At 43.7% G+C, this 23,635-nt stretch overlaps 1 protein-coding gene across 4 annotated transcripts in view; it reads right to left on the reverse strand.

The window, feature by feature from the left end:
• Positions 1–10,453: 10,453 nt before the first annotated feature.
• LOC106576194 (scm-like with four MBT domains protein 2) overlaps positions 10,454–23,635 on the reverse strand; it is a 56,156-nt gene continuing 42,974 nt past the window's right edge. For 2 of the 4 annotated variants that reach the window (XM_045699838.2, XM_045699837.2), the window contains 15 exons: positions 22,056–22,153; positions 21,059–21,160; positions 20,684–20,914; positions 19,779–19,905; positions 19,584–19,697; positions 19,355–19,397; positions 17,769–17,836; positions 16,738–16,877; positions 14,438–14,547; positions 14,131–14,306; positions 13,915–13,959; positions 13,599–13,759; positions 12,774–13,046; positions 12,444–12,572; positions 10,454–11,862 (listed from right to left, as the gene is read on the reverse strand). In XM_045699838.2, the coding sequence (XP_045555794.1) occupies positions 11,722–11,862; positions 12,444–12,572; positions 12,774–13,046; positions 13,599–13,759; positions 13,915–13,959; positions 14,131–14,306; positions 14,438–14,547; positions 16,738–16,877; positions 17,769–17,836; positions 19,355–19,397; positions 19,584–19,697; positions 19,779–19,905; positions 20,684–20,914; positions 21,059–21,160; positions 22,056–22,153 (1,958 nt within the window). In that variant the 3' untranslated portion in view covers positions 10,454–11,721. The remainder of the gene's footprint in view (positions 11,863–12,443; positions 12,573–12,773; positions 13,047–13,598; positions 13,760–13,914; positions 13,960–14,130; positions 14,307–14,437; positions 14,548–16,737; positions 16,878–17,768; positions 17,837–19,354; positions 19,398–19,583; positions 19,698–19,778; positions 19,906–20,683; positions 20,915–21,058; positions 21,161–22,055; positions 22,154–23,635) is intronic. The other 2 variants (XM_045699840.2, XM_045699839.2) reach the window with 1 other exon arrangement.

The following is a 23,635-nucleotide window of genomic DNA, read 5'->3' on the forward strand; positions in this document are numbered from 1 at the left end:
GAACCAAAAATTGTTTTCCTAGGGGACTGCCGAATAACCCTTTTGGAGCCTCTTTTACTAAGAGTGTAGACCTTTGCCATTTTACAACATCATCATTTATTTTTAATTTCTCTTTTCTTTTTTATTTACTATGACGTAACCTCTTGGAAAAAACATCTATTCATTATTAAATGAATCTAATAAAATCCAAGAGATTCAGTAGATTCTGTTCCACTGAAAGAGGAAAGCATGTTCATGTTTTAAGTTTTTATCTCTGTCCCCCCCACATCTCTCTCTGTCTTTCTCTGCTTTTCTGCAGTAGCCTATATCTGGGGGAATCTATTTTGCATGGCCAGGAATCCTGTTTGATAGTGACCCAGGTGTGTTAAACCCCTAGAACTCCCCACACCATCAACGTCTTAGTTTCCAGCTAAATGAAGCAGCCAGAGTTACGTTACATATGGATTTAGCTGACAAGATAGCATAAAACTCCTCATTCCTTTTCCTGTTTAATGATACATTGAATTTCCATGTATTAATAAATGGTATCTTCAGAATCTCTCAACCAAAGCCTCACACCAAACTGGACTTATTAACATGAACCTGTAATGGGGCAACTCTTTCCTCTGTGCAAATCTCTCTGAGTATGTGAATGAATGGGCAAAGAGATGATGCCTAGCGTGTGAGTTAGTGCACAGCAGTACGGTAGAGCTATATTATCGACATGAGGAGAGTAAAGATGGGAAGATGGTGGAGGACAGACAGAGAGAGAGAGAGAGAGAGAGAGAGAGAGAGAGAGAGAGAGAGAGAGAGAGAGAGAGAGAGAGAGAGAGAGAGAGAGAGAGAGAGAGGGGGGAGGGCAACGTGTGTGATTTCAAAGTGTTGTTCCTTTGTACGGCTCACAGATACGGTACTGGGGGAGCCAGCCTGTACCTCTTTTACACACGTTGCCATGGAAACCAGCCCAGCAGCTGTATGAATCCCAAGAAATTCCTCCACCCATTCTCCCCCATACTACCCCACCCCCATACACACATACTACACACACACATGCACACGCACGCATGCACACACACATGCATACCCTCACACACACGCACACATTCCCCACCACATACACACATGTAGTACACACATAAACATCTCCCCCATCCACAATTAGGGTTTCACAAATCTGGTAACTATCCCAAAATTCCCTGGTTTTCCAGAAAACATGGTTGGAAAAATTCTGCCATATGCAGGGAATAAGCAGGAAATCCGGAATCCTCCAAGTAGGTTTCTGGAAAACCTGGGAATATTGGGAAACAACGCATGCATGAAATGACCTGATTTAATAGTAAGCCCTCTATAGCAGAAGCCCTGTAAAGCCTCTAGTAACCAAGGGACTCCTCTAGTAAACAGGGACATTCCTCTAGTAACCAGGGGAATTCCTCTAGTAACCAGGGGCAATCCTCTAGTATCCAGGGGCTCTCCTCTAGTATCCAGGGGCACTCCTCTAGTAACCAGGGGCACTCCTCTAGTATCCAGGGGCTCTCCTCTAGTAACCAGGGGCAATCCTCTAGTATCCAGGGGCACTCCTCTAGTAACCAGGGGCAATCCTCTAGTATCCAGGGGCTCTCCTCTAGTATCCAGGGGCACTCCTCTAGTAACCAGGGGCACTCCTCTAGTATCCAGGTGTTCTCCTCTAGTAACCAGGGGCAATCCTCTAGTATCCAGGGGCACTCCTCTAGTATCCAGGGACACTCCTTTAATGCAATTTTAAAACACTAACATGCTATTTGGAGAAGATCAAAAACAAGCATAAATGACCCCAGCCATTATGACCTTGGCTGCTGTAACTTCATTCACCTCCGTCCATCTACAGACACACAGCCTATTAGCTATACAATTAGCCGCTACACCTTTAATCAACACCGGGATTAAAATCTATAATTCAATACGTACAGCGGAATCTGTTAGCAGAAATTAGCAGTTTTAAAAGCTAATTTCCTGTAATTCTACACATTTTGTCATGACTTACACCATGTTAGTATGATATCTGAGCGAGAGTGACTAACAAAATTAATGGGGGACCCCTGGAGGTCAGGGCCCCTTGGCACATGCGCTGCGTGCCCGGTCAGTAATTCAGTCATGATTACTACGTTTAATTATCTGGCTAGACTAACTACACTAATGAATCCAATCTAAACAGTTTTAACTGACATGTGGCTAATTGAGTTAGTGTCAGTGAGTGGCGTATAACAAGAGGAAAACTGCTGATGCACAACCAAATTTTAAAATTGCACCTTGTGTATTCTACTATTCTAACTCTCAGCAGTAAGATGAGACCTCGACTGAGTTCCCCCAAAAATAGTCAAAATAAAACTGAAAGCTGCGACCCACAGACCTACAAAGACATGCACAGCGAGAACAGAGCGAGATAGACAAGCAAGGAAATGATTCAGCAACTACAGAGAAAACAAACCGCGACCTTCGACTTCAGGGAAACATCTACCATCTAACTATGTCTTCTATGAGCAAAGACATACCAATTAAGTACTTTCATTAGTGTCATTTTCCACATGGAATGAAAAGTTACACACTTACTTTCAGTAAATGTCATAAGTTTGGACACACCTACTCATTCAAGGGTTTTCTTTATTTGTACTATTTTCTACATTGTAGAATAATAGTGAAGACATCAAAACTATGAAATAACACATAGGGAATCACAAAGTCACCAAAAAAGTGTAATCAATATATATTTTGCCACCCTTTGCCTTGATGACAGCTTTGCACATTCTTGGCATTCTCTCAAACAGCTTCATGAGGAATGCTTTATCCAAGTCTTGAAGGAGTTCCCACATATGATGAGCACTTGTTGGCTGCTTTTCCTTCACTCTGCGGTCCAGCTCTTCCCAAACCATCTCAAGGTTGGGTTTTGTGGAGGCCAGGTCATCTGATGCAGCACTCCATCACTCTCCTTGGTTAAATAGCCCTAACACAGCCTGGAGGTGTGTTTTGGGTCATTGTACTGTTGAAAAACAAATGATAGACACCCAAAGCACAAACCAGATGGGATGGCATATCACTGCAGAATGCAGTGGTAGCCATGCTGGTTAAGTGTGCCTTGAATTCTAAATAAATCACAGACAGTGTCACCATCACACCTCTTCCTCCGTGCTTCACGGTGGGAACCACACATGTAGAGATCATCCGTTCACCTACTCTGCGTCTCACATAGACACGGCCGTTGGAACAAAAAATCTAACATTTGGACTCATCAGACCAAAGGACAGATTTCCACCGGTCTAATGTCCATTGCTCATGTTTCTTGGCCCAAGCAAGTCTCTTCTTCTTATTGGTGTCCTTTAGTAGTGGGTTCTTTGCAGCAATTCGACCATGAAGGCCTGATTCACACAGTCTCCTCTGAACAGTTGATATTGAGATGTGTTTATTTTGGCTGCAATCTGAGGTGCAGGTAACTCTAGTGAACTTATCCTCTGCAGCAGAGGTAACTGGTTTTTGCCACTGCACTTGAAGAAACAAAGTTCTTGGAATTTTCCGCATTGACTGACCTTCATGTCTTAAAGTAATGATGGACTGGCGTTTCTCTTCGCTTATACGAGCTGTTCTTGCCATAATATGGATTTGGTCTTTTACCAAATAGGGCTATCTTCTGTATACCACCTCTACCTTGTCATAACACAACTGATTGGCTCAAACGCATTAAGAAGGAATGAAATTCCACAAATTAACTTTTAACAAGGCACACCTGTTAATTGAAATGCATTCCAGGTGACTACCTCATGAAGCTAGTTTATAGAATGCCAAGAGTGCGCAAAGCTGTCATCAAGGCAAAGGTTGGCTACTTTGAAGAATCTCAAATATAAAATATATTTAGATTTTTTTAACACTGGTTGCTACATGAATCCATGTGTTATTTCATAGTTTTGATGTCTTCACGATTATTCTACAATGTAGAAAATAGTCAAAATAAAGAAGAACTCTGGAATGAGTAGGTGTGTCCAAACTTTTGACTGGTACTGTACATACGCACCGACACACACAGAAATGGAGCATGGTAAATGGAACATGTCTTGCGTTAAACATCTGGGCTGATCACTCCAATAGGATACAATACTGAGCAGCATGAGAGGGAAATGGGTTCAAAATGGAGCATGGGAGAGGGGGATGAGATACAGTAGAGGAAGAGAGGAGAAAAGAAGAGTAGACACTCTGTAATGTCCTGTCAGCTCTCAGTCTTGCAGGCTTTGAATTTCACTGACGCAGCGTGTAGCCTTAGTGATCACCATGAACACTATGACCTTAGAGAGATGGACAAAAAACCTTCAACAGACCCCCTCCATCTCACATTAGGCCAGCTACTGACAGATAGTCCTCTTAGGGAGGTTTTAACAGACCACACAATACCATCCCTTTACCAGGACAACAAGGAATAAATCCCACTCATAGGTCTGAAATGGTACCCTTTTTCCCTATGTAGTGCACTAATTTATAATGCACAACCCATGGCTCCGGTAAAAAGTGGGGAATAGGGTGCCATGTGGGGAATAGGGTGCCATTTCGGTGGCACCCATAGTCTTGAATCGGATCTCTGTGACAGGAAGTTAAAGAGAGTCCAATAGTTGAAGTTGACCTCCTAGTGGAGCTGTAGTTTAGTTGTGTTCATTACTTGTAGCTTTAGCTAGCTGTCCTTTATGAGGTGCAGATATAAGATCTGCTTACTCTGCCTGGTTCTGCCTGTATGAAAAGTTTGCCCTCCACTGTCCTTCTCCGCTGGGTTCCACTGTATTGAGTTTGAAGCCTCCTTGGCCTCTCTCCGTGTATGATTTGGTTCAAACTCACCTTCAGTCTTATTGTTAGAGCTGAGGAAAGATGCGTTTGATATTTCTCGTAATGGAGTGATGTATTTTTTGCCTCAAGAGGCTCACGACTCGTCTCTTTTTTTCTCTGCTGGCTTTGCTTGGCTGGTTGGCAGTCAGCGGAGCATTAATAAATGATAAAGGAAATCAAAGGCTTACCGACAGCATGATTGGATACAACATCTTGAAGAAACAGTACATGTAGACAGTGCATATCATTTGAGAATATTATTCTTTTTAAAATAATTTCCTACCATTTTAATGCATTTAATGTATTCTATTTGGTATGAAAGCCTAAAGACAAGCAGTGAAATTCAAATCCAACTGATGGCTTTTTTCAATTTTTGCCCACCCCTCCCTCCCACACACACACCTCCCTCCCCCTCTAACACATTCCTGTTGTGTTTCACTGCTAATTATTTTTCAAAGGAGCAATTTATTTCCATTTTCAGAATTTCATCCATTCCCCCAAAGATAACATCATTGAATTCATTATCTTTGAGAGAGAGATGAGGGGGTCCAGAAAAAGATTCATATTCTATCTCTCCATCTCTCTCTTTCTCTGTCTGTTTTTCCCATTTCAGATGCATCCTTCACTTTGTAAAGGCATATGGAAATGGGAGAGGAGCAGATGGTGATTTGGTCCCACGGGCAGTACAGATGACTTATGAATAATGAAGAATAGCGAGGAAACGGTTTGGCTGGTTACACAGAGGTGTGATGTTATAGATACACAGTCGTTCCACACAGCTAAACCTTAATCAATAGTGAATCATTTCTGAATGATGATGCACCCACAGCGCCACTTCATATCTGTCTGCTTGAACTACTTGTCTATCAAATGGCTTAGTGACAGACAATTAACGGAAGACAAGGTTAATTTGAATTACACAGTTTTTTTATCAACTACTGTAATGTACAAAGCATATTCCCTTTGGAAACGTCCTTTACTTCAGCTCCTTTATTGGGAGTGTGTATTTTACTAAATACTTAAGTTTAATCAATCAAAACAAATCAAATTGTATTTGGCACATGCGCCGAATACAACTGGTGTAGACTTTACTGTGAAATGCTTGCATACAAGCCCTTCCCAATGATGCAGAGTTTAGATGTTGGAACATTGCTTCGAGCACTTGCTTCTATTCAGCCACAAGAGCATTAGAGAGGTCGGGCACTGATGTTGGACGATTATGCCTGGCTCGCAGACGGTATTCCAATTCATCCCAAAGGTGCTAGATGGAGTTGAGGTCAGGGCACAGTCAAGGCCAGTCAAGTTCTTCCACACCGATCTCGACAAACCATTTCTGTATGGACCTTGCTTGTGCATGGGGGCATTGTCATGCTAAAACAGGAAAGGGCCTTCCCCAAACTGCTACCACAAAGTTGGAAGCACAGGATCATCTAGAATGTTATTGTATGTTATAGCGTTAAGATTTCCCTTCACTGGAACTAAGGGGCCTAGCCAAACCATGAAAAACAGCCCCAGACCATTATTCCTCCTCCACCAAACTTTACAGTTGGCACTATGCATTGGGGCAGGTAGCATTCTCCTGGCATCCACCAAACCCATCAGATTGCCAGACGGTAAAGCATGATTCATCCCTCCAGAGAACACGTATCCACTGCTCCAGAGTTCAATGGCAGCGAGCTTTAAAACACTCCAGCTAACACTTGGCATTGCACATGGTGAGCTTAGGTTTGTGCACAGCTGCTCAGCCATGGAAACCCATTTCATGAAGCTCTCAACTAACAGTTCTTGCGCTGATGTTGCTTCCAGAGGCAGTTTGGAACTCAGTAGTCAGTGTTGCAACCAAGGACAGACAATTTGTAATTCTTATTTTCAATGACAGCTTAGGAACAGTGGGTTAACTGCCTTGTTCAGGGGCAGAACAACAGATTTGTACCTTGTCAGCTGAGGGATTTGAACTTCCAACCTTTCGGTTACTAGCCCAACGCTCTAACCACTAGGCTACCCTGCCGCCCCACTTTGTGGCTGAGCCTAGATCCTAGACGTTTCCACTTCACAATAACAGCACTTACAGTTGACCGGGGCATCTCTAGCAGGGCAGAAATTCTACGAACTGACTTGTTGGAAAGATGACATCTATGACGGTGCCACGTTGAAAGTCACTGAGCTCTTCAGTAAGGCCATTCTACTTCCAATGTTTGTCAATGGAGATTGCATAACTGTTCTCGATCTTATACACCTGTCAACAACTGGTGTGACTGAAATATCTGAATCCACTAATTTAAAGGGGTATCCAGATACTTTGGTTTATATAGTGCATGTACATAAAGGCAGGGTAAAGTGACTAGGCATCAGGATAGATGATAAGAGTCAAATAAAGAACAAAGGAGCAGCAGCAAATGATGTGTAAAACTGTGTGTGTGTGTGTGCGAGTGTGTAATGTGTATGTATGTACAGTTGAAGTTTGAAGTTTACATACGCCTTAGCCAAATACATTTAAACTCAGTTTTTCACAATTCCTGACATTTAATCCAAGTAAAAAATCCCTGTCTTAGGTCAGTTAGGATCAACACTTTATTTTAAGAATGTGAAATGTCAGGATAATAGTAGAGAGAATGATTTATTTCAGCTTTTATTTCTTTCATCACATTCCCAGTGGGTCAGAAGTTTACATACACTCAATTAGTATTTGGTAGCATTGGCTTTAAATTGTTTAACTTGGGTCAAACGTCCCACATAGCCTTCCACAAGCTTCCCACAATAAGTTGGGTAAATTTTGACCCATTCCTCCTGACAGAGCTGGTGTAACTGAGTCAGGTTTGTAGGCCTCCTTGCTTGCACACACTTTTTTCAGTTCTGCCCATAAATTCTCTATAGGGTTGATGTCAGGGCTTTGTGATGGCCACTCCAATACCTTGACTTTGTAGTCCTTAAGCCATTTTGCCACAACTTTGGAAGTATGCTTGGGGTCATTGTCCATTTGGAAGACCTATTTGAAACCAAGCTTTAACTTCCTGACTGATGTCTTGAGATGTTGCTTCAATATATCCACATCATTTTCATACCTCATGATGCCATCTATTTTGTGAAGCGCACCAGTCCCTCCTGCAGCAAAGCACCCCCACAACATGATGCTGCCACCCCCGTGCTTCATGGTTGGGATTGTGTTCTCTTTGACATGCAAGCCTCCCCCTTTTTCCTCCAAACATAATAATGGTCATTATGGCCAAACAGTTATATTTTTGTTTCATCAGACCAGAGGACATTTCTCCAAAAAGTACGATCGTTGTCCCCATGTGCAGTTGCAAATTGTAGTCTGGCTTTTTTATGGCGGTTTTGGAGCAGTGGCCTCTTCCTTGCTGAGCAGCCTCAGTGGCGGTTCTAGACCATTTCAACTGGGGGGGCCAAGTTGGGGCCAGTTGTACTGTTAGAGGGGCCAGTTACATTAGACGTTATTGTTGTCATATCGTTTTCTTCACTGCATTGCAGGCATTAGCAGGCAAAAGACCATGTTTATAATCATTAGTGTTCCGCCTTGCCACTGTCTAATAACGGATGTAAAAAAAGAACGATAGCAAAAATGTGTTATGTAAAAATTATTTCATACTCCACATGTAGGGGGGCCACAAGGGTGTCCAAAATTGTTGTTACAGGGGCACTGCCCCCCCCAGAACCGCCCCCGAGCGGCCTTTCAGGTTATGTCGATATAGGACTCGTTTTACTGTGGATATAGATACTTTTGTACCTGTTTCCTCCATCAACTTCACAAGGTCCTTTCTGTTCTGGGATTGATGAGCACTTTTCGCACCAAAGTACGTTCATCTCTAGGAGACAGAATGTGTCTCCTTCCTGAGCGGTATGACGGCAGCGTGGTCCCATGGTGTTTATACTTGTGTACTATTGTTTGTACAGATGAATGTGGTACCTTCAGGCATTTGGAAATTGCTCCCAAGGATGAACCAGACTTGTGGAGTACAAATTTTTTCGGAGGTCTTTGCTGATTTCTTTTGATTTTCCCATGATGTCAAGCAAAGAAGCACTGAGTTTGAAGGTAGACCTTGAAATACATCCACAGGTACACCTCCAATTGACTCAAATGATGTCAATTAGCCTATCAGAAGCATCTAAAGCAATGACATAACTTTCTGGAATTTTCCAAGCTGTTTAAAGGCACAGTCAACTTAGTGTATGTAAACTTCTGACCCACTGGAATTGTGATACTGTGAATTATAAGTGAAATAATCTGTCTGTAAACAATTGTTGGAAGAATTACTTGTGTCATGCACAAAGTAGATGTCCTAACCGACTTGCCAAAACTATAGTTTGTTAACAAGACATTTGTGGAGTGGTTGAAAAACAAGTTTTAATGACTCCAACCTAAGTGTATGTAAACTTCCGACTTCAACTGTATGTATGTGTGTTTGTGTTGTGTCGGTCTGCAAACGTGCACGTGTGGGCGTTTGTCGTTTATGTGAATGTGTTTGTATGCGAGTGTCAATGTAGTGTGTGTGAGTGTGTATATTAACCAAGACAATTACTGAAAACGGTATAGACTAATCCTTTTCTAACTTGATTGTTGTCTCTCTGTCTTTATCTTTCTCTCTAAACGACCAGACCAGTGCTGTCGTGACCCAGATATAGGCCTGCTGCAATGGGAGTGCTGTAGTGTGAGAGCACAGAGAGGTGGTTAACCGCAAACACACATGGCTAACTCTTCTTCACCAATTTGCTCTGTTTCCCAGGTCTCTACAGTCTATCACAGCTGAGTCCTGACACACAATACTACTGCTCTATGTGAATGGAGTTATGTAGATCTTAACAGGATCCACTAACCTGATCCACTAATATCCAATCACAACCCTCCATCTTAAGTGACAGGCCTCTCGACACTTGCCAAAGAAAATGAAGGAAATACAAGACATGGTAAGGATTGATGCCTTTTTGGAAGATCTGACAAAATATTGTAGTCGTCTGCAGTTGCCAGCTCTTACTCTTAATATCGGGCTATTGTTATCAAAAGATTTACTATTACATTCACTGTTTGAATACATTAAAATCATCGACTGACTTCAGAAGATAGTCTGAAATTGCCACTTGTACATGAGATAAAAAAAAATGCAGCTTTTTAAAAATTTAAACCAGTTAAATGGTTGTTTACTACTCTGCAATCAAAATGTATCCAGTTTGTTTTCAGATACAGCTGGGAAAAGGGAGAAAAAAATCATGCAAAACAGACGTTAGAAATTGTGTTGCCAGGCAACCATTTTAGGTAGCAGTTGATTAAAACACTTTTCAGACTGGCTCAATCGAAAGTGTCAGAGTTGGTGTATGTTCTATTAAATGCAGTAACAGAAAATTGGTGAAGCACGACTCGCCTTGCTGCTGTGAAATACTCTCATCTGAATATGTACTGTCTGTATTAAATGTATATTACATTAAGAACATGCTACAGTCTGGAAAAACAACAGGCTATTAGTCACTGCCTGCATGAAGAAACACAGTGAAATCCAAATCAGTAATGGAATGGTTATGACTACCTACGTAGTTCACTCCGGCTTACCCTCCCCTGAGTTTATACATGGTTTCAAAAAACACCTTGACCAATTCTTCATCTCTATAAAAGCTAGAAAACAAAACGTCATTACAAAATCTGTAGAAATTTATTTTCTTATCAACACTTATCAAAAATATCTGCACAGCATTTTGCATAGATGGATACAACGCATTTGACATGACTGTTTACATGATTGTGAAAACAACTTCTTAAAAAGTGAAAAGGGTAAAAAGCTCATTCAGGACTTTGGTCACATTGTAGATACTAGCAACAGACTATCTGTTGATAAGCAACTGCTTGCTAAGGTTACGGTTAGGGTAAGGTTTAGAATAAGGGTTAAGGTAAGGGTTAGGTTAGGGCTAGTAGATAGTTAGTTGAAATGTTACTGATAGTCTGTAGAGCATCTACAGATGGACCATCCAAATAAAGTGTTACCAGGATTTTTTATAAACTTAATGAGAAAATGCAGCGGACCTACTATTTCCCTATGCACACAAGAACAAACAGATAATTTAATAACAGGACTAAATTACTATTGACTGGAATAACTCATGAACATCCTTAAATACATATTTGAACCCAAAGACTTGGACATTTCAATAGCCTATCAACTCTCTCTAAATATATTTTTCTTACATCCAAATAAGATATTATATCTATTCAATAAGGAATACAATAAATATTGCAAATATATTGTAGGTTACTAACCGATTTTCGTTAATGAAATATATTAAGCTAATTGACTTAAATATAACAAAGAGGGAAAACGTTGAACAAATATTTAATAACATTTGTTCATAAACACTATCCAGGGCCATTAGTCTGAAACAGCATGTAAAAAAAATACGATTTTCCAGGAAAATAATCCTCGATTTCAAAATGTTCCAAGAAAATAATCCTCGATTTCGATCAGTTTCTTCACAGATCTGTATTCCATATGGATTGACTCATATGTATCGTACTCAACCATTCACAGTTGACTGATCCTTCCACACAATATTATGGAAATCGGAACCTTCCAATCCATCTCTGCCTGTTGTCGCAGATGACGTCCTGAGCTCCGTATGTGGGTAGCTCCTCCGCTACTTCCTCTGACGTCACTTCCTTCTCTATGTGACATCAGTAATCCACGGAAAAGTGGCTGGGTAATCCATGTCCAGAATTGAGGAATTCCTAAGTGACAGCATTACCAGTTTTCCCACTTTCCTCCCAACCTTCTAGACCAGGTAATCCCAGACTTGGCATTAAGCGAAATCATCTCTCCTCCTCTTCCTCAGATGAAGGTGTACTGGGCGGGGCATCTCCAGACAGCCTGTGCTCTACAGGGTAAAAGGTGCCAGGTGAGATGCCCAGGATCAGTTGGCGTACTGGGCATAGAAGGCCACCTTGACCCTCTCTATCTGGTGACACAGCTTGATGGCTGGACCCAGCTTCAGCTCCATACACTCCTGGACTGTGGGCAGGGTCAGCAACAACAACGCCTGGCCATCTATGTCCTGCAGAGACAATAAGGACAGAGAGACAGAGAATAAGGACAGATAGACAGAGACAGAGAATCAGGACAGAGAGACAGAGAATAAGGACAGAGAGACAGAGAATAAGGACAGCGAGACAGAGACAGAGAATCAGGACAGAGAGACAGAGACAGAGAGACAGAGACAGAGAATAAGGACAGAGAGACAGAGAATAAGGACAGCGAGACAGAGACAGAGAATCAGGACAGAGAGACAGAGACAGAGAGACAGAGACAGAGAATAAGGACAGAGAGACAGAGAATAAGGACAGCGAGACAGAGACAGAGAATCAGGACAGAGAGACAGAGACAGAGAGACAGAGACAGAGAATAAGGACAGAGAGACAGAGAATAAGGACAGCGAGACAGAGACAGAGAATCAGGACAGAGAGACAGAGACAGAGAGACAGAGACAGAGAATAAGGACAGAGAGACAGAGGAAAGGATGACGATGTCAAGGATAATGTGAAGAGACAGTCTGTACATCAAACGAGAAAGTGTGTTGAATTGGGGACGTGTGTGTCTGCATGTATTTCAGAGTGTGTGCACAGTGTGTGTGTGTACCTGCTCCTGGAAGATGTTGGCGAGAGCAGCACAGTCGGTGGAGGTGATGAAGGTGACCACGTCTTCTACGGACCACTCCAGAGGGTTCCTCTCCAACACCAGCCGGCACTCCGCCTCACTACACTCTACCTGGAGGACCACAGGACACATGGCCACAAAGATTCATCTACATGCAGGACATTTATCAACTGGATATGACATCAGGACGCCATTCACTGACCATACCAGGGCCACCCGGCCACCAGGGAGCCAAAGAACCTATCAAATACTAAATCACATCTTCATTAATGTGGGTCTGTGTGTGTCTCTGCATGTAGCATTTGCTCTCACCTGCATCTCCTGTCTCTTGGGTGGGTGGTACTTGTTCCCCTGGTTATATGACAGGGACCGAGTGCTCCGCCTCCTGCTTTCAGGACCCTCACGGCTGCCCGAAGCTATGCCGGTATGAGTGGCCCTGCGTAGCGTCACAGCGCGCCGCGGCCGGCTGTTAGCCACCTCCACAGAGGAAGTGTCTGTGTGGTCCTCGCGCGGCTCAGAGCTGGTGCCTTCTTCACTGCCCGACTGCAACATAAGATCATCTTCATCCTCGTCTTCATCACTGTCCTGTAGGGAGTTATAGGGTCAATCTTAGTGCAGTGACAATCAAGTCCATTATATTAATAGAGAGAAAGACACACGAAGAGAGAGAGAGGGAGAAAGAAAGACACACAAGAACTGGCCTTCCCTGTGGCTCAGTTGGTAGAGCATGGTGTTTGCAACGCCAGCATGGTGTGTGCCATGCCAGGGTTGTGGGTTCGATTACCACGGGGGGCCAGTACAAAAAAATTATAATAGTAAGAAAAAATAAAAATGCATGAAATGAAATGTATGCATTCACAACTGTAAGTCGCTCTGAATAAGACCGTCTGCTAAATGACTAAAATGTAGAGAAAGAGACGAGAGAGAAGAGATGCACAAAGACAAAGAGAGAGAGAGATGCGGATAGACACATGGAGAGTAAGAGAGAGAAAGAGAGAGACCCATGGAGAGAGCAAGAATGAAATAAAACCAAAAAGAGAGGGGGAGGGGAACACAGCCTTCACTCTTATACACAAGAGAAAGAGAGACATGGAGAGAGCGACAGACAGACCAAATAGAGGAAGAGCTCTGTCAGACCTGTGGTGACCCTGCAGGAGTGTAGTCCACTGCAGACGAGCGCCGTTTCTTCTGGACAAAGATGGCCTTCCTCTTCTTCCTGCGTCGTGTGGGTTTGGCCTCCAGACTCTCCTCTCCTCCAAACGGCTTAGACAGCTTCTTCTTCTTACCGTAGTAATACGCTGGGGACAGAACACTCAACACAGTTCATATGGGCTCATTTCTGACGCAGGTTAGCTATTCATTTAAAAGGGGGTTTAATGAAACAAATGGCTGTGTGTATTTTCGTGTGTGTGTGTGTGTGTGTGTGTTTTTTGTGACAGACACACAAACTCACACTTGTAGAAAATTACTGTATTTGTTCGCGCACGCACACACCAACCTACAAACATATATGAAGTTGATCTTAGTTCCCATTAACAGAAACCCACACATGAACACACAAGTAGAGTAACCACACACACACCACACACACACACACACACACACACACACACACACACACACACACACACACACACACACACACACACACACACACACACACACTCACTATATTTGGTCTTGGTCTGAATGGAGCAGTTCTCAGGACACTGGTCTGTGACTTGGACGGGACTGAAGAGGTTGGGACAGCACTGCAGCTTCACACACACTTTGCGACAGAAGTCTGGGATCTGCTCTGCCAGACGGACGATCCGGATGGACGATCGATACGTCTTCCCTTTGTATCTAAGGGGCGGAGAGAAACAGTGTCAGCTCAAGCCAATGGGATTGCTCATACCGGACCTTACACTCAGGGTGTTCACCAGGAGCCTAATGGTCGCTCCAATCCTGGTCGAGCTCCTCCAGGTGGGACTCACTTGGCTTTGAGGGTCTCCTCGTGGCAGTCCCAGTGCCGCTCTTCCACATCCTGTAGTTCCCTCAGGACACGCCCAGGCTTGTAGGCCGCATTGATTAGCATGCTCAGCACCTGCACGGGGACACACAGGAGAACACACTTTCTTCAAGATATTGTCATTTTTTTCTCCCTAGTTGTGAAGTGAACGTGACACAAAAACTAGAGAACTACTAAAACCAGTAGAACACAAACACACTCAAATGAACACACATTCACACACTCACACTAGGGGGTATCTAAGGAAATTCAACTTTCTGTCCAAAAATGATGCAGAAAAATTAATCCATGCTTTTGTTACTTCTAGGTTGGACTACTGCAATGCTCTACTTTCCGGCTTCCCGGATAAAGCACTAAATAAACTTCAGTTAATGCTAAACACGGCTGCTAGAATCCTGACTAGAACCAAAAAAGGTGATCATATTACTCCAGTGCTAGCCTCCCTACACTGGTTTCCTGTTAAGGCAAGGGCTGATTTCAAGGTTTTACTGCTAACCTACAAAGCATTACATGGGCTTTCTCCTACCTATCTTTCCGATTTGGTCCTGCCGTACATACCTACACGTATGCTACGGTCACAAGACGCAGGCCTCCTAATTGTCCCTAGAATTTCTAAGCAAACAGCTGGAGGCAGGGCTTTCTCCTATAGAGCTCCATTTTTATGGAAAGGTCTGCCTATCCATGTGAGAGACGCAGACTCGGTCTCAATCTTTAAGTCTTTACTGAAGACTCATCTCTTCAGTAGGTCCTATGATTGAGTGTAGTTTGGCCCAGGAGTGTGAAGGTGAACGGAAAGGCTCTGGAGCAACGAACCGCCCTTGCTGTCTCTGCCTGGCCGGTTCCCCTCTCTCCACTGGGATTCTCTGCCTCTAACCCTATTACAGGGGCTGAGTCACTGGCTTACTGGTGTTCTTCCATGCCGTCCCTAGGAAGGGTGCGTCACTTGAGTGGGTTGAGTCACTGACGTGGTCTTCCTGTCTGGGTTGGCGCCCCCCCTTGGGTTGTGCCGTGGCGGAGATCTTTGTGGGCTATACTCGGCCTTGTCTCAGGATGGTAAGTTGGTGGTTGAAGGTATCCCTCTAGTGGTGTGGGGGCTGTGCTTTGGCAAAGTGGGTGGGCTTATATCCTGCCTGTTTAGCCCTGTCTGGGGGTATCATCTGATGGGGCCACAGTGTCTCCTGACCCCTCCTGTCTCAGCCTCCAGTATTTATGCTGCAGTAGTTTATGTGTCGGGGGGCTAGGGTCAGTCTGTTATATCTGGAGTATTTCTCCTGTCTTATCCGGTGTCCTGTGTGAATTTAAGTATGCTCTCTCTAATTCTCTCTTTCTCTCTTTATTTCTTTCTCTCTCACGGAGGACCTGAGCCCTAGGACCATGCCTCAGAACTACCTGGCATAATGACTCCTTGCTGTCCCCAGTCCACCTGGCCGTGCTGCTGCTCCAGTTTCAACTGTTCTGCCTGCGGCTATGGAACCCTGACCTGTTCACCCAACGTGCTACCTGTCCCAGACCTGCTGTTTTCAACTCAGGAGCGGTAGAGATACTCTCAATGATCGGCTATGAAAAGCCAACTGACATTTACTCTTGAGGTGCTGACTTGTTGCACCCTCGATAACTACTGTGATTATTATTATTTGACCATGCTGGTCATTTATGAACATTTGAACATCTTGGCCATGTTCTGTTATAATCTCCACCCGGCACAGCCAGAAGAGGACTGGCCACCCCTCATAGCCTGGTTCCTCTCTAGATTTCTTCCTAGGTTTTGGCCTTTCTAGGGAGTTTTTCCTAGCCACCGTGCTTCTACACCTGCATTGCTTGCTGTTTTGGGTTTTAGGCTGGGTTTCTGTACAGCACTTTGAGATATCAGCTGATGTTAGAAGGGCTATATAAATCAATTTGATTTGATTTGATTTGAAAGGCTGTTTTTGCTGAGTTACTGTGTGTGTGTGTGTGTATATGTGTGTGCGCACGCGCGCGTGTGTGTGTGTGTGTGTGTGTGTGTAAACAGAAATTACTGACAGCTCAAATTAAACTGAAGCTGCTGCTGAGAGACTGCAGGTGGTTAACAAGACATTTCCTTCTCTCTCTCCTTCCCTCCTTCCCCCCCTCTCCTCTCCTCCCCTCTCCAGTCCTTTAATTAGGCATATGCCTCTCTACTTCCTCCAGAGTCTGTTGTTAGTTTTTCTGATCCCATAGGACTCTGGTCAACAGTAGTGGGAATAGATTTGGATGCAACCAGTATGTTGATGTTTCTCTACTTACCTCTTTGAGGACCAGAGTGCATTTCCCCGGCCCTACAGCCTGGGGCAGCTCAGCGATGCGGCCCTTGTTTAGGTAAGGGCCAGAGAAACAGCGGTGGTTCACATAGATCCTGGAACAACAGTATCTCCCATTGGCTGAGCCTGGGGAGGAGTGAGAGAAGCATCATGGGACAATCATCCAATGACAGACAGGTATAAGAATGTCAGGCAGCCTATCAAGTTCAATCTCTTGATAGACTATATAGAAGTCCAATTAGTTTAGACAGGCAGCCCAATTGTGATATTTTTTCTTACCAATTTGCCTTTTGACCGATCAGATCAGCTCTGAAAAAGATCTGATATAAAAAGATCTGATGTGATTGTTCAAAAGACAAATGAGCGGAAAAACCATCAGAATTGTGCTGCCTGTGTAAAAGCAGCCTAACACTTACATTATGTATGACTTGTTCTAAAACGCCACTGGCTTGTTAATGAGGCTTGTATTGGAGGTGTGCTGTACATAATGTAGTGTGATGCCACACCTCAGTTTACACTTTGTTACTCATACACCTGGAAGTGCACAGCTCCGGTTGAATAGTAATTACACAAATTAGAAATATGCATGAGCACCCCCCCCTTAAAAAATAAACAGAACATGGACTGTGTAAAATGTTGAGTGCTAACAGAAGTGTAATATTGATTAATATGTAGAAGCTTGTTCAAACGCAACACTTTTCTGAGACAAGCTGTGAGGTACCAATTGTGATTGGGAAGAGCAACTGTTATGACAGACGAATGTTGTTTGCTCATAAATATGAATCTGCTTTGAAGCAGATTCACACACACACACACACACACACACACACACACACACACACACACACACACACACACACACACACACACACACACACACACACACACACACACACACACACACACACACACACACACACAGGGCTTTTCCATGTCAATCATGATCATCATTAACTCTCATTTTCATTAATAGCTGTAAATAAATCATCTCATATTTGAATTATGAATCTTGTTTACCTGTATCCATGGCAACGGGCTCGCAGAGGTCGAGAGGGATTGTCTCCGCGGGTTGCGGCGGAGCCAACCTACAGACGGAATATCAATCAACCCATGAATCAATCAATCAATCGAGTGAACAGCAAAGTCGTCCAATCAAAGACACAGCTATTTAAGACCCTGTCAGATTTAGCTTAGTGTGATACATGTCCTTCCCCTAACACAACTGAACAACAATGGGAAAAAATGAGGGCTATTGATGAATGAGTCCCTTGGGTGAGCGATATGTTAAAAGAGGTTAGACGAGAGAGGTTGACAAAGTGTTACTGAAAGCCTCATATGTCGTCTCTGAACGACCACTACCCTGATCCTTCAGAGCTGCGTTTCCCAGCCGTAGACTGAAACATGTCATTTGTCAATATAATAAATCTGTCCGCTGAAAAGAAAATGGCAATTTCCAAGTGAACAGCTAGCTACTGTTCCGGGGGGGGGGGGGCTATGGTTTGAGAGAGAGGGACCTCGAGGCTTTTTAAGGGTATCTACTTGAGTGTGTTCTCCATCTAGGTGGTTGTACTGTAAAGTATAGGCCATACATTTCTGTGGCTGCTGACATGGCTTGGCAATGCATTGATTTGTTTTTAGAGTGGAATAGCAATCTGTGTGGTGGAACTGTTAAAGTGCTGGATGGGGCTTTTCAACAAGGCAATGGCACAGTGAGGGTAGCCTAGTGGTTAGAGTGTTTGACTACTGTAAAATCCGGACTATAAGCCGCAACTTTTTTCCCACGCTTTGAACTTCGCGGCTTAAACAATGACGGGGCTAATATATGGATTTTTCCCGCTTTCAAATTTGTGGGTCCTGACAGCGTGGAGCATTGTCAAAAAATCCACTATCATCAACGGGTTTCGAAAGGCTGGACTGCTGCGTGTTGAAGAGGGCTCAGCGGGGGATTTGCCTCTGGATGAAAGTGACGAGAGCGACAATGAAAACGATCCAATATCGGATGAGGCAATTCTGAGGCTATTCAACTCCGACACCGAAGGAGATGGTTTCAGTGCACAGGAGGAGGAAGATAGTGACCAATGACTTTCTTGGTAGGCTACTGTTTACTGCAAATTTTTATTTTTTGTTACAAGCCGTGTTTCGTTAAAGCCTATTTATTTTTGTTACAAGCCGTGTTTCGTTAAAGCCTATTTATTTTTGTTACAAGCCGTGTTTCGTTAAAGCCTATTTATTTTTGTTACAAGCCGTGTTTCGTTAAAACCTGTGTAAAGTTCATTTGTTTCAATGTACCGGTAGGCACCTGCGGCTTATAGACATGTGCGGCTTATTTATGTTCAAAATAATATATATTTTTTAATTCAGTGGATGCGGTTTATATTCAGGTGTGCTTAATAGTCCGGAAATTACGGTAGTAACTGAAAGGTTGCAAGTTTGAATCCCCGAGCTGACAAGGTACAAATCTGTCGTTCTGCCCCTGAACAAGGCAGTTAACCCACTGTTCCTAGGCTGTCATTGAAAATAAGAATTTGTTCTTATCTGACTTGCCTAGTTAAATAAAGGTTTAACTGTGGTTCACTGTAGTTTTGGAGCATCAGCGAACTTACTGCTTCTCTGGCTGGACGACGGCTATCTTCTTCTGCTGCTGGCCTGCAATCAACACAAAATAATAGGGTTTGCACTGTGTGTGTGTGTGTGTGTGTGTGTGTGTGTGTGTGTGTGTGTGTGTGTGTGTGTGTGTGTGTGTGTGTGTGTGTGTGTGTGTGTGTGTGTGTGTGTGTGTGTGTGTGTGTGTGTGTGTGTGTGTGTGTGTGAGAGAGATGCGGGGATACTTACAGACAGGCTTCAGTGGTGGAGTCAAGAGGTAAGCATTGGTCTCACACCATCCTACAGGAAAGATGTCCATGGACTCCACATCCACAATACATTCAGGGAAGGACTTCGGCAGGCCTGGAGAGGGACAAAAGAGCATGGGGTAAGACAGCTGTCCACACACACACGCGCACACACACACACACACACAGGTCTCACCTTCCAGTCTGAGCCACAGCAGGCGACCCCTGACCTGTGTGATCTGAGCCACACACACCTCGGTGGGCCTGACAGGGTTAACGGCCTCCAGCCACATGTCTTTAGCGAAGCCTCGGCTCTGCCACGCCTACACACACACACACACACACACACACACACACACACACACACACACACACACACACACACACACACACACACACACACACACACACACACACACACACACACACAGCCAATGGGATAAACAGTAGACATAACAATGGATCCTTCTGACAAAAGACTTAAGCCACACACATTCTCCTTGGTCTCGTTTGATTGAGAGGGAATGTCTGTTGTTTATGAATAATCGCTCATTTAAAAGGTGCAATATGCAGAAATCGCTCCACCATTTCCTGGTTGCTAAAATTGTAATAGTTCACCTAATTTCATTTTGTGACAAAACAAGCAGTCATTGTGTATAGAATCATTGTACCATCTAAACCGCTGTGAAATATATTTTCCATCACCAAAAATATTGTCTTTTCAGCTGTTTGAAGCTGGTGTAAAAAACTTAACATTTTGTACACCAGTGCACATAGAACAGACCCACTGCTTCTTAGACTGGCTTTCAATGATAATGACAGATCTATGACTGACATTTCTATTTGAATTTGGTCGGGTCGTCTAAAAAGTGACATAATGCAGCTTTAAGGGGGGTGGGCACAGGGACGACAAGAGGGAGGAAGAGAGGGGGGGGGGGGAGAGGGATGGAGAGAAGGATGAGGACAGTGGGGAGAAGAGGCATGGAGAGAGGGAAGGAGAGAGAAGGATGAGGACAGCGGGGAGAAGAGGCATGGAGAGTGAGAAGGAGAGAGAAGGATGAGGCGAGGAACTGAAGGAGGAAGGAAGCGAAAGTATCTTACGTCAGGGAAGCATGCGTCGGGGGCGGTCTCAGTCCCACTCTGTTTCAGGTAGTCCGCCCAATCAAAGTCCTGGCTCAGGTAGCCCCTCGGCCGCTCTAGACCAATCCCGTTCTTCAGACACCACTGGACGGGGAGGATGCCCGGCGACTCAGAATGACACACCAGGGACAGGGGTGTGGCCTCTGGAGTGAGGTCGTCCACTGTGACCTGGAAGTAGTGCTCATTGTAGACCTACAGAGAGACAGAATGATGGGAGCGCATTACCATGGCTTCATTAACACATAGAAAAGACTTTTAAGGGTATGACTAGGTGTGATACTGTTTGGTTGGGTTAGACAGAGTAGGCTAAGGTTAGAGGTGGCCAGGTAGGCTCACCTGTGTGACAGATACAGGGCAGATGTGGAACGGTTCCGACTGCGACACCATCTCCAGCTTCATCCCCGTCCTGAAGGAGTGTTTGGTCAGGTCTGCATGGTCCTGAAACAACCGGGTCACCGTGGAAAACACACACGTCTTTTAGTGGTCACTGCAAACAGGCTTTGTTAACAAACACTAAGCAGTGGGGCTAGGCTATATAATTAAAATGTTATTACTTTGATATTAATGACTCGTCTGCTCAACCGCCCAAATATGCTCTGAGTTAGATCAAATAATGGCTATGTGAGTGTAACTAATTGTCTGCGACAGGTGTGTTTGACCTATAGGGACAGATAGAGCTAGCTAGCGTGGCCCTTTGGAACCCACTGCCAGCGAGGCCATCATACAGGTCCAGTCAGACCACTGTCGTCTACGACAGGTACACACCCAGACTTAGGGCCGTGGGAAAGACAGCAGCTTATCACTACACACACACACCATAAACCCACACACAATAAACACACCCACACACAGACAGGAGCGGAGGTGTCGGAGCCATGTAACGTAATCATTTAACGTTGACATTGTTGTCATTTAGCAGACACTCTTATCCAGAGTGACTTACAGTTGGTGCATCCATCTTCAGACAGCTAGGTAGGACAACCACATCGCAATCGTAGTAAGTACATTTTCCCTCCACAAAGTAGTTATTCACAAAGTCAGTGCTTTTGTTTACCGTGGGATTTTATATATGATACTCTTTAAAGTATCAAACATTTTTTCGTTTTTGATTTTTTTTCTAGAAGATGGGTGCGGTCCTGACATTAGTGGGAAGCTTGTTCTACCATTGGGTATCCAGGACAGAGAAGAGTTTTAACTGGGTGGAGTGGAACCTTATGACATGATATCGTCTGTTAAATGACTGATCGGAACTCAGGGGTTTGACTACATTGATTAAGAGAGTATTTGATTTGTGTAACTGTTAAACCATCCGCCCCACATGGCTGATCCTCACCTTGAACACCTCCAGGGGCAGTGGGTTCTGCTGGGCCTCGCTCCGCGCTGCCTCCAGGGCCTCCTGCCACTCGAGAGTGCTCTTCAGGCCGCGCAACTCTGAGACGAGAGAGAGAGACGACAGTCAGAATATGACTGAAACTCAGCATCAAATGAAAGGCCTTACAAATCTCTCCCAACTGTTTATTTAACCTGTTAGGGCTAGGGGGCAGTATTTACACCGCCGGATAAAAAACGTACCCGATTTAATCTGGTTACCACTCCTACCCAGTAACTAGAATATGCATATACTTATTACATATGGATAGAAAACACCCTAAAGTTTCTAAAACTGTTTGAATGGTGTCTGTGAGTATAACAGAACTCATTTGGCAGGCAAAAATCTGAGAAGGTTTCATGCAGGAAGTGGCCTGTCTGACAAGGTGTCGTTCTTCTTGTCTCTGTTTATTGAAGAGTGAGGATCTTAGCTGTCCCGTGACACTTCCTACGGCTGCCATAGGCTCTCAGAAGGCGGCAAAACGCAGAATCGTGGCTTTGCAGGCACTGGCTGAAAAAAAGTAGCGCATTTGGGTAGTGGCTGGTTACAGTACTGTGAGACTCAGGCTCGTGCCCGCGTCGACCGAAAGCTGTGTTTTCTTTCCTCTGTTTAGCTAAATGGACATTCCCGGTCGGAATATTATCGCTTTTTTACGAGAAAAATGGCATAAAAATGGATTTTAAACAGCGGTTGACATGCTTCGAAGTACGGTAATGGAATATTTAGATTTTTTTTGTCACGAATTGCGCCATGCGCACGACCCTGATTTACCATTTCAGATAGTGTCTGGGACGCACGAACAAAACGCCGCTATTCTGATATAACGATGGATTATTTTGGACCAAACCAACATTTGTTATTGAAGTAGCAGTCCTGGGAGTGCATTCTGACGAAGACAACAAAAGGTAATCAAACTTTTATAATAGTAAATCTGATTATGGTGAGTGCTAAACTTGCCGGGTGTTTAAATAGCTAGCCCGTGATGCCTGGGCTATGTACTTAGAATATTGCAAAATGTGCTTTCACCAAAAAGCTATTTTAAAATCGGACATATCGAGTGCATAAAGGAGGTCTGTATCTATAATTCTTAAAATAATTGTTATGCTTTTTGTGAACGTTTATCGTGAGTAATTTAGTAAATTGTTAGCGAATTCCCCGGAAGTTTGCGAGGGGTATGCTAGTTCTGAACGTCACATGCTAATGTAAAAAGCTGGTTTTTGATATAAATTTGAACTTGATTGAACAAAACATGCATGTATTGTATAACATAATGTCCAAGGGTTGTCATCTGATGAAGATCATCAAAGGTTAGTGCTGCATTTAGCTGTCTTCTGGGTTTTTGTGACATTATATGCTAGCTTGAAAAATGGGTGTCTGATTATTTCTGGCTTGGTACTCTGCTGACATAATCTAATGTTTTGCTTTCGTTGTAAAGCCTTTTTGAAATCAAACAGTGTGGTTAGATTAACGAGAGTCTTGTCTTTAAATAGCTGTAAAATAGTCATATGTTTGAGAAATTGAAGTAATAGCATTTCAAAGGTTTT

The sequence above is a fragment of the Salmo salar genome, chromosome 17, assembly GCF_965601325.2.
Source record: "Salmo salar chromosome 17, fSalSal1, whole genome shotgun sequence".
Taxonomy (NCBI): domain Eukaryota; kingdom Metazoa; phylum Chordata; class Actinopteri; order Salmoniformes; family Salmonidae; genus Salmo; species Salmo salar.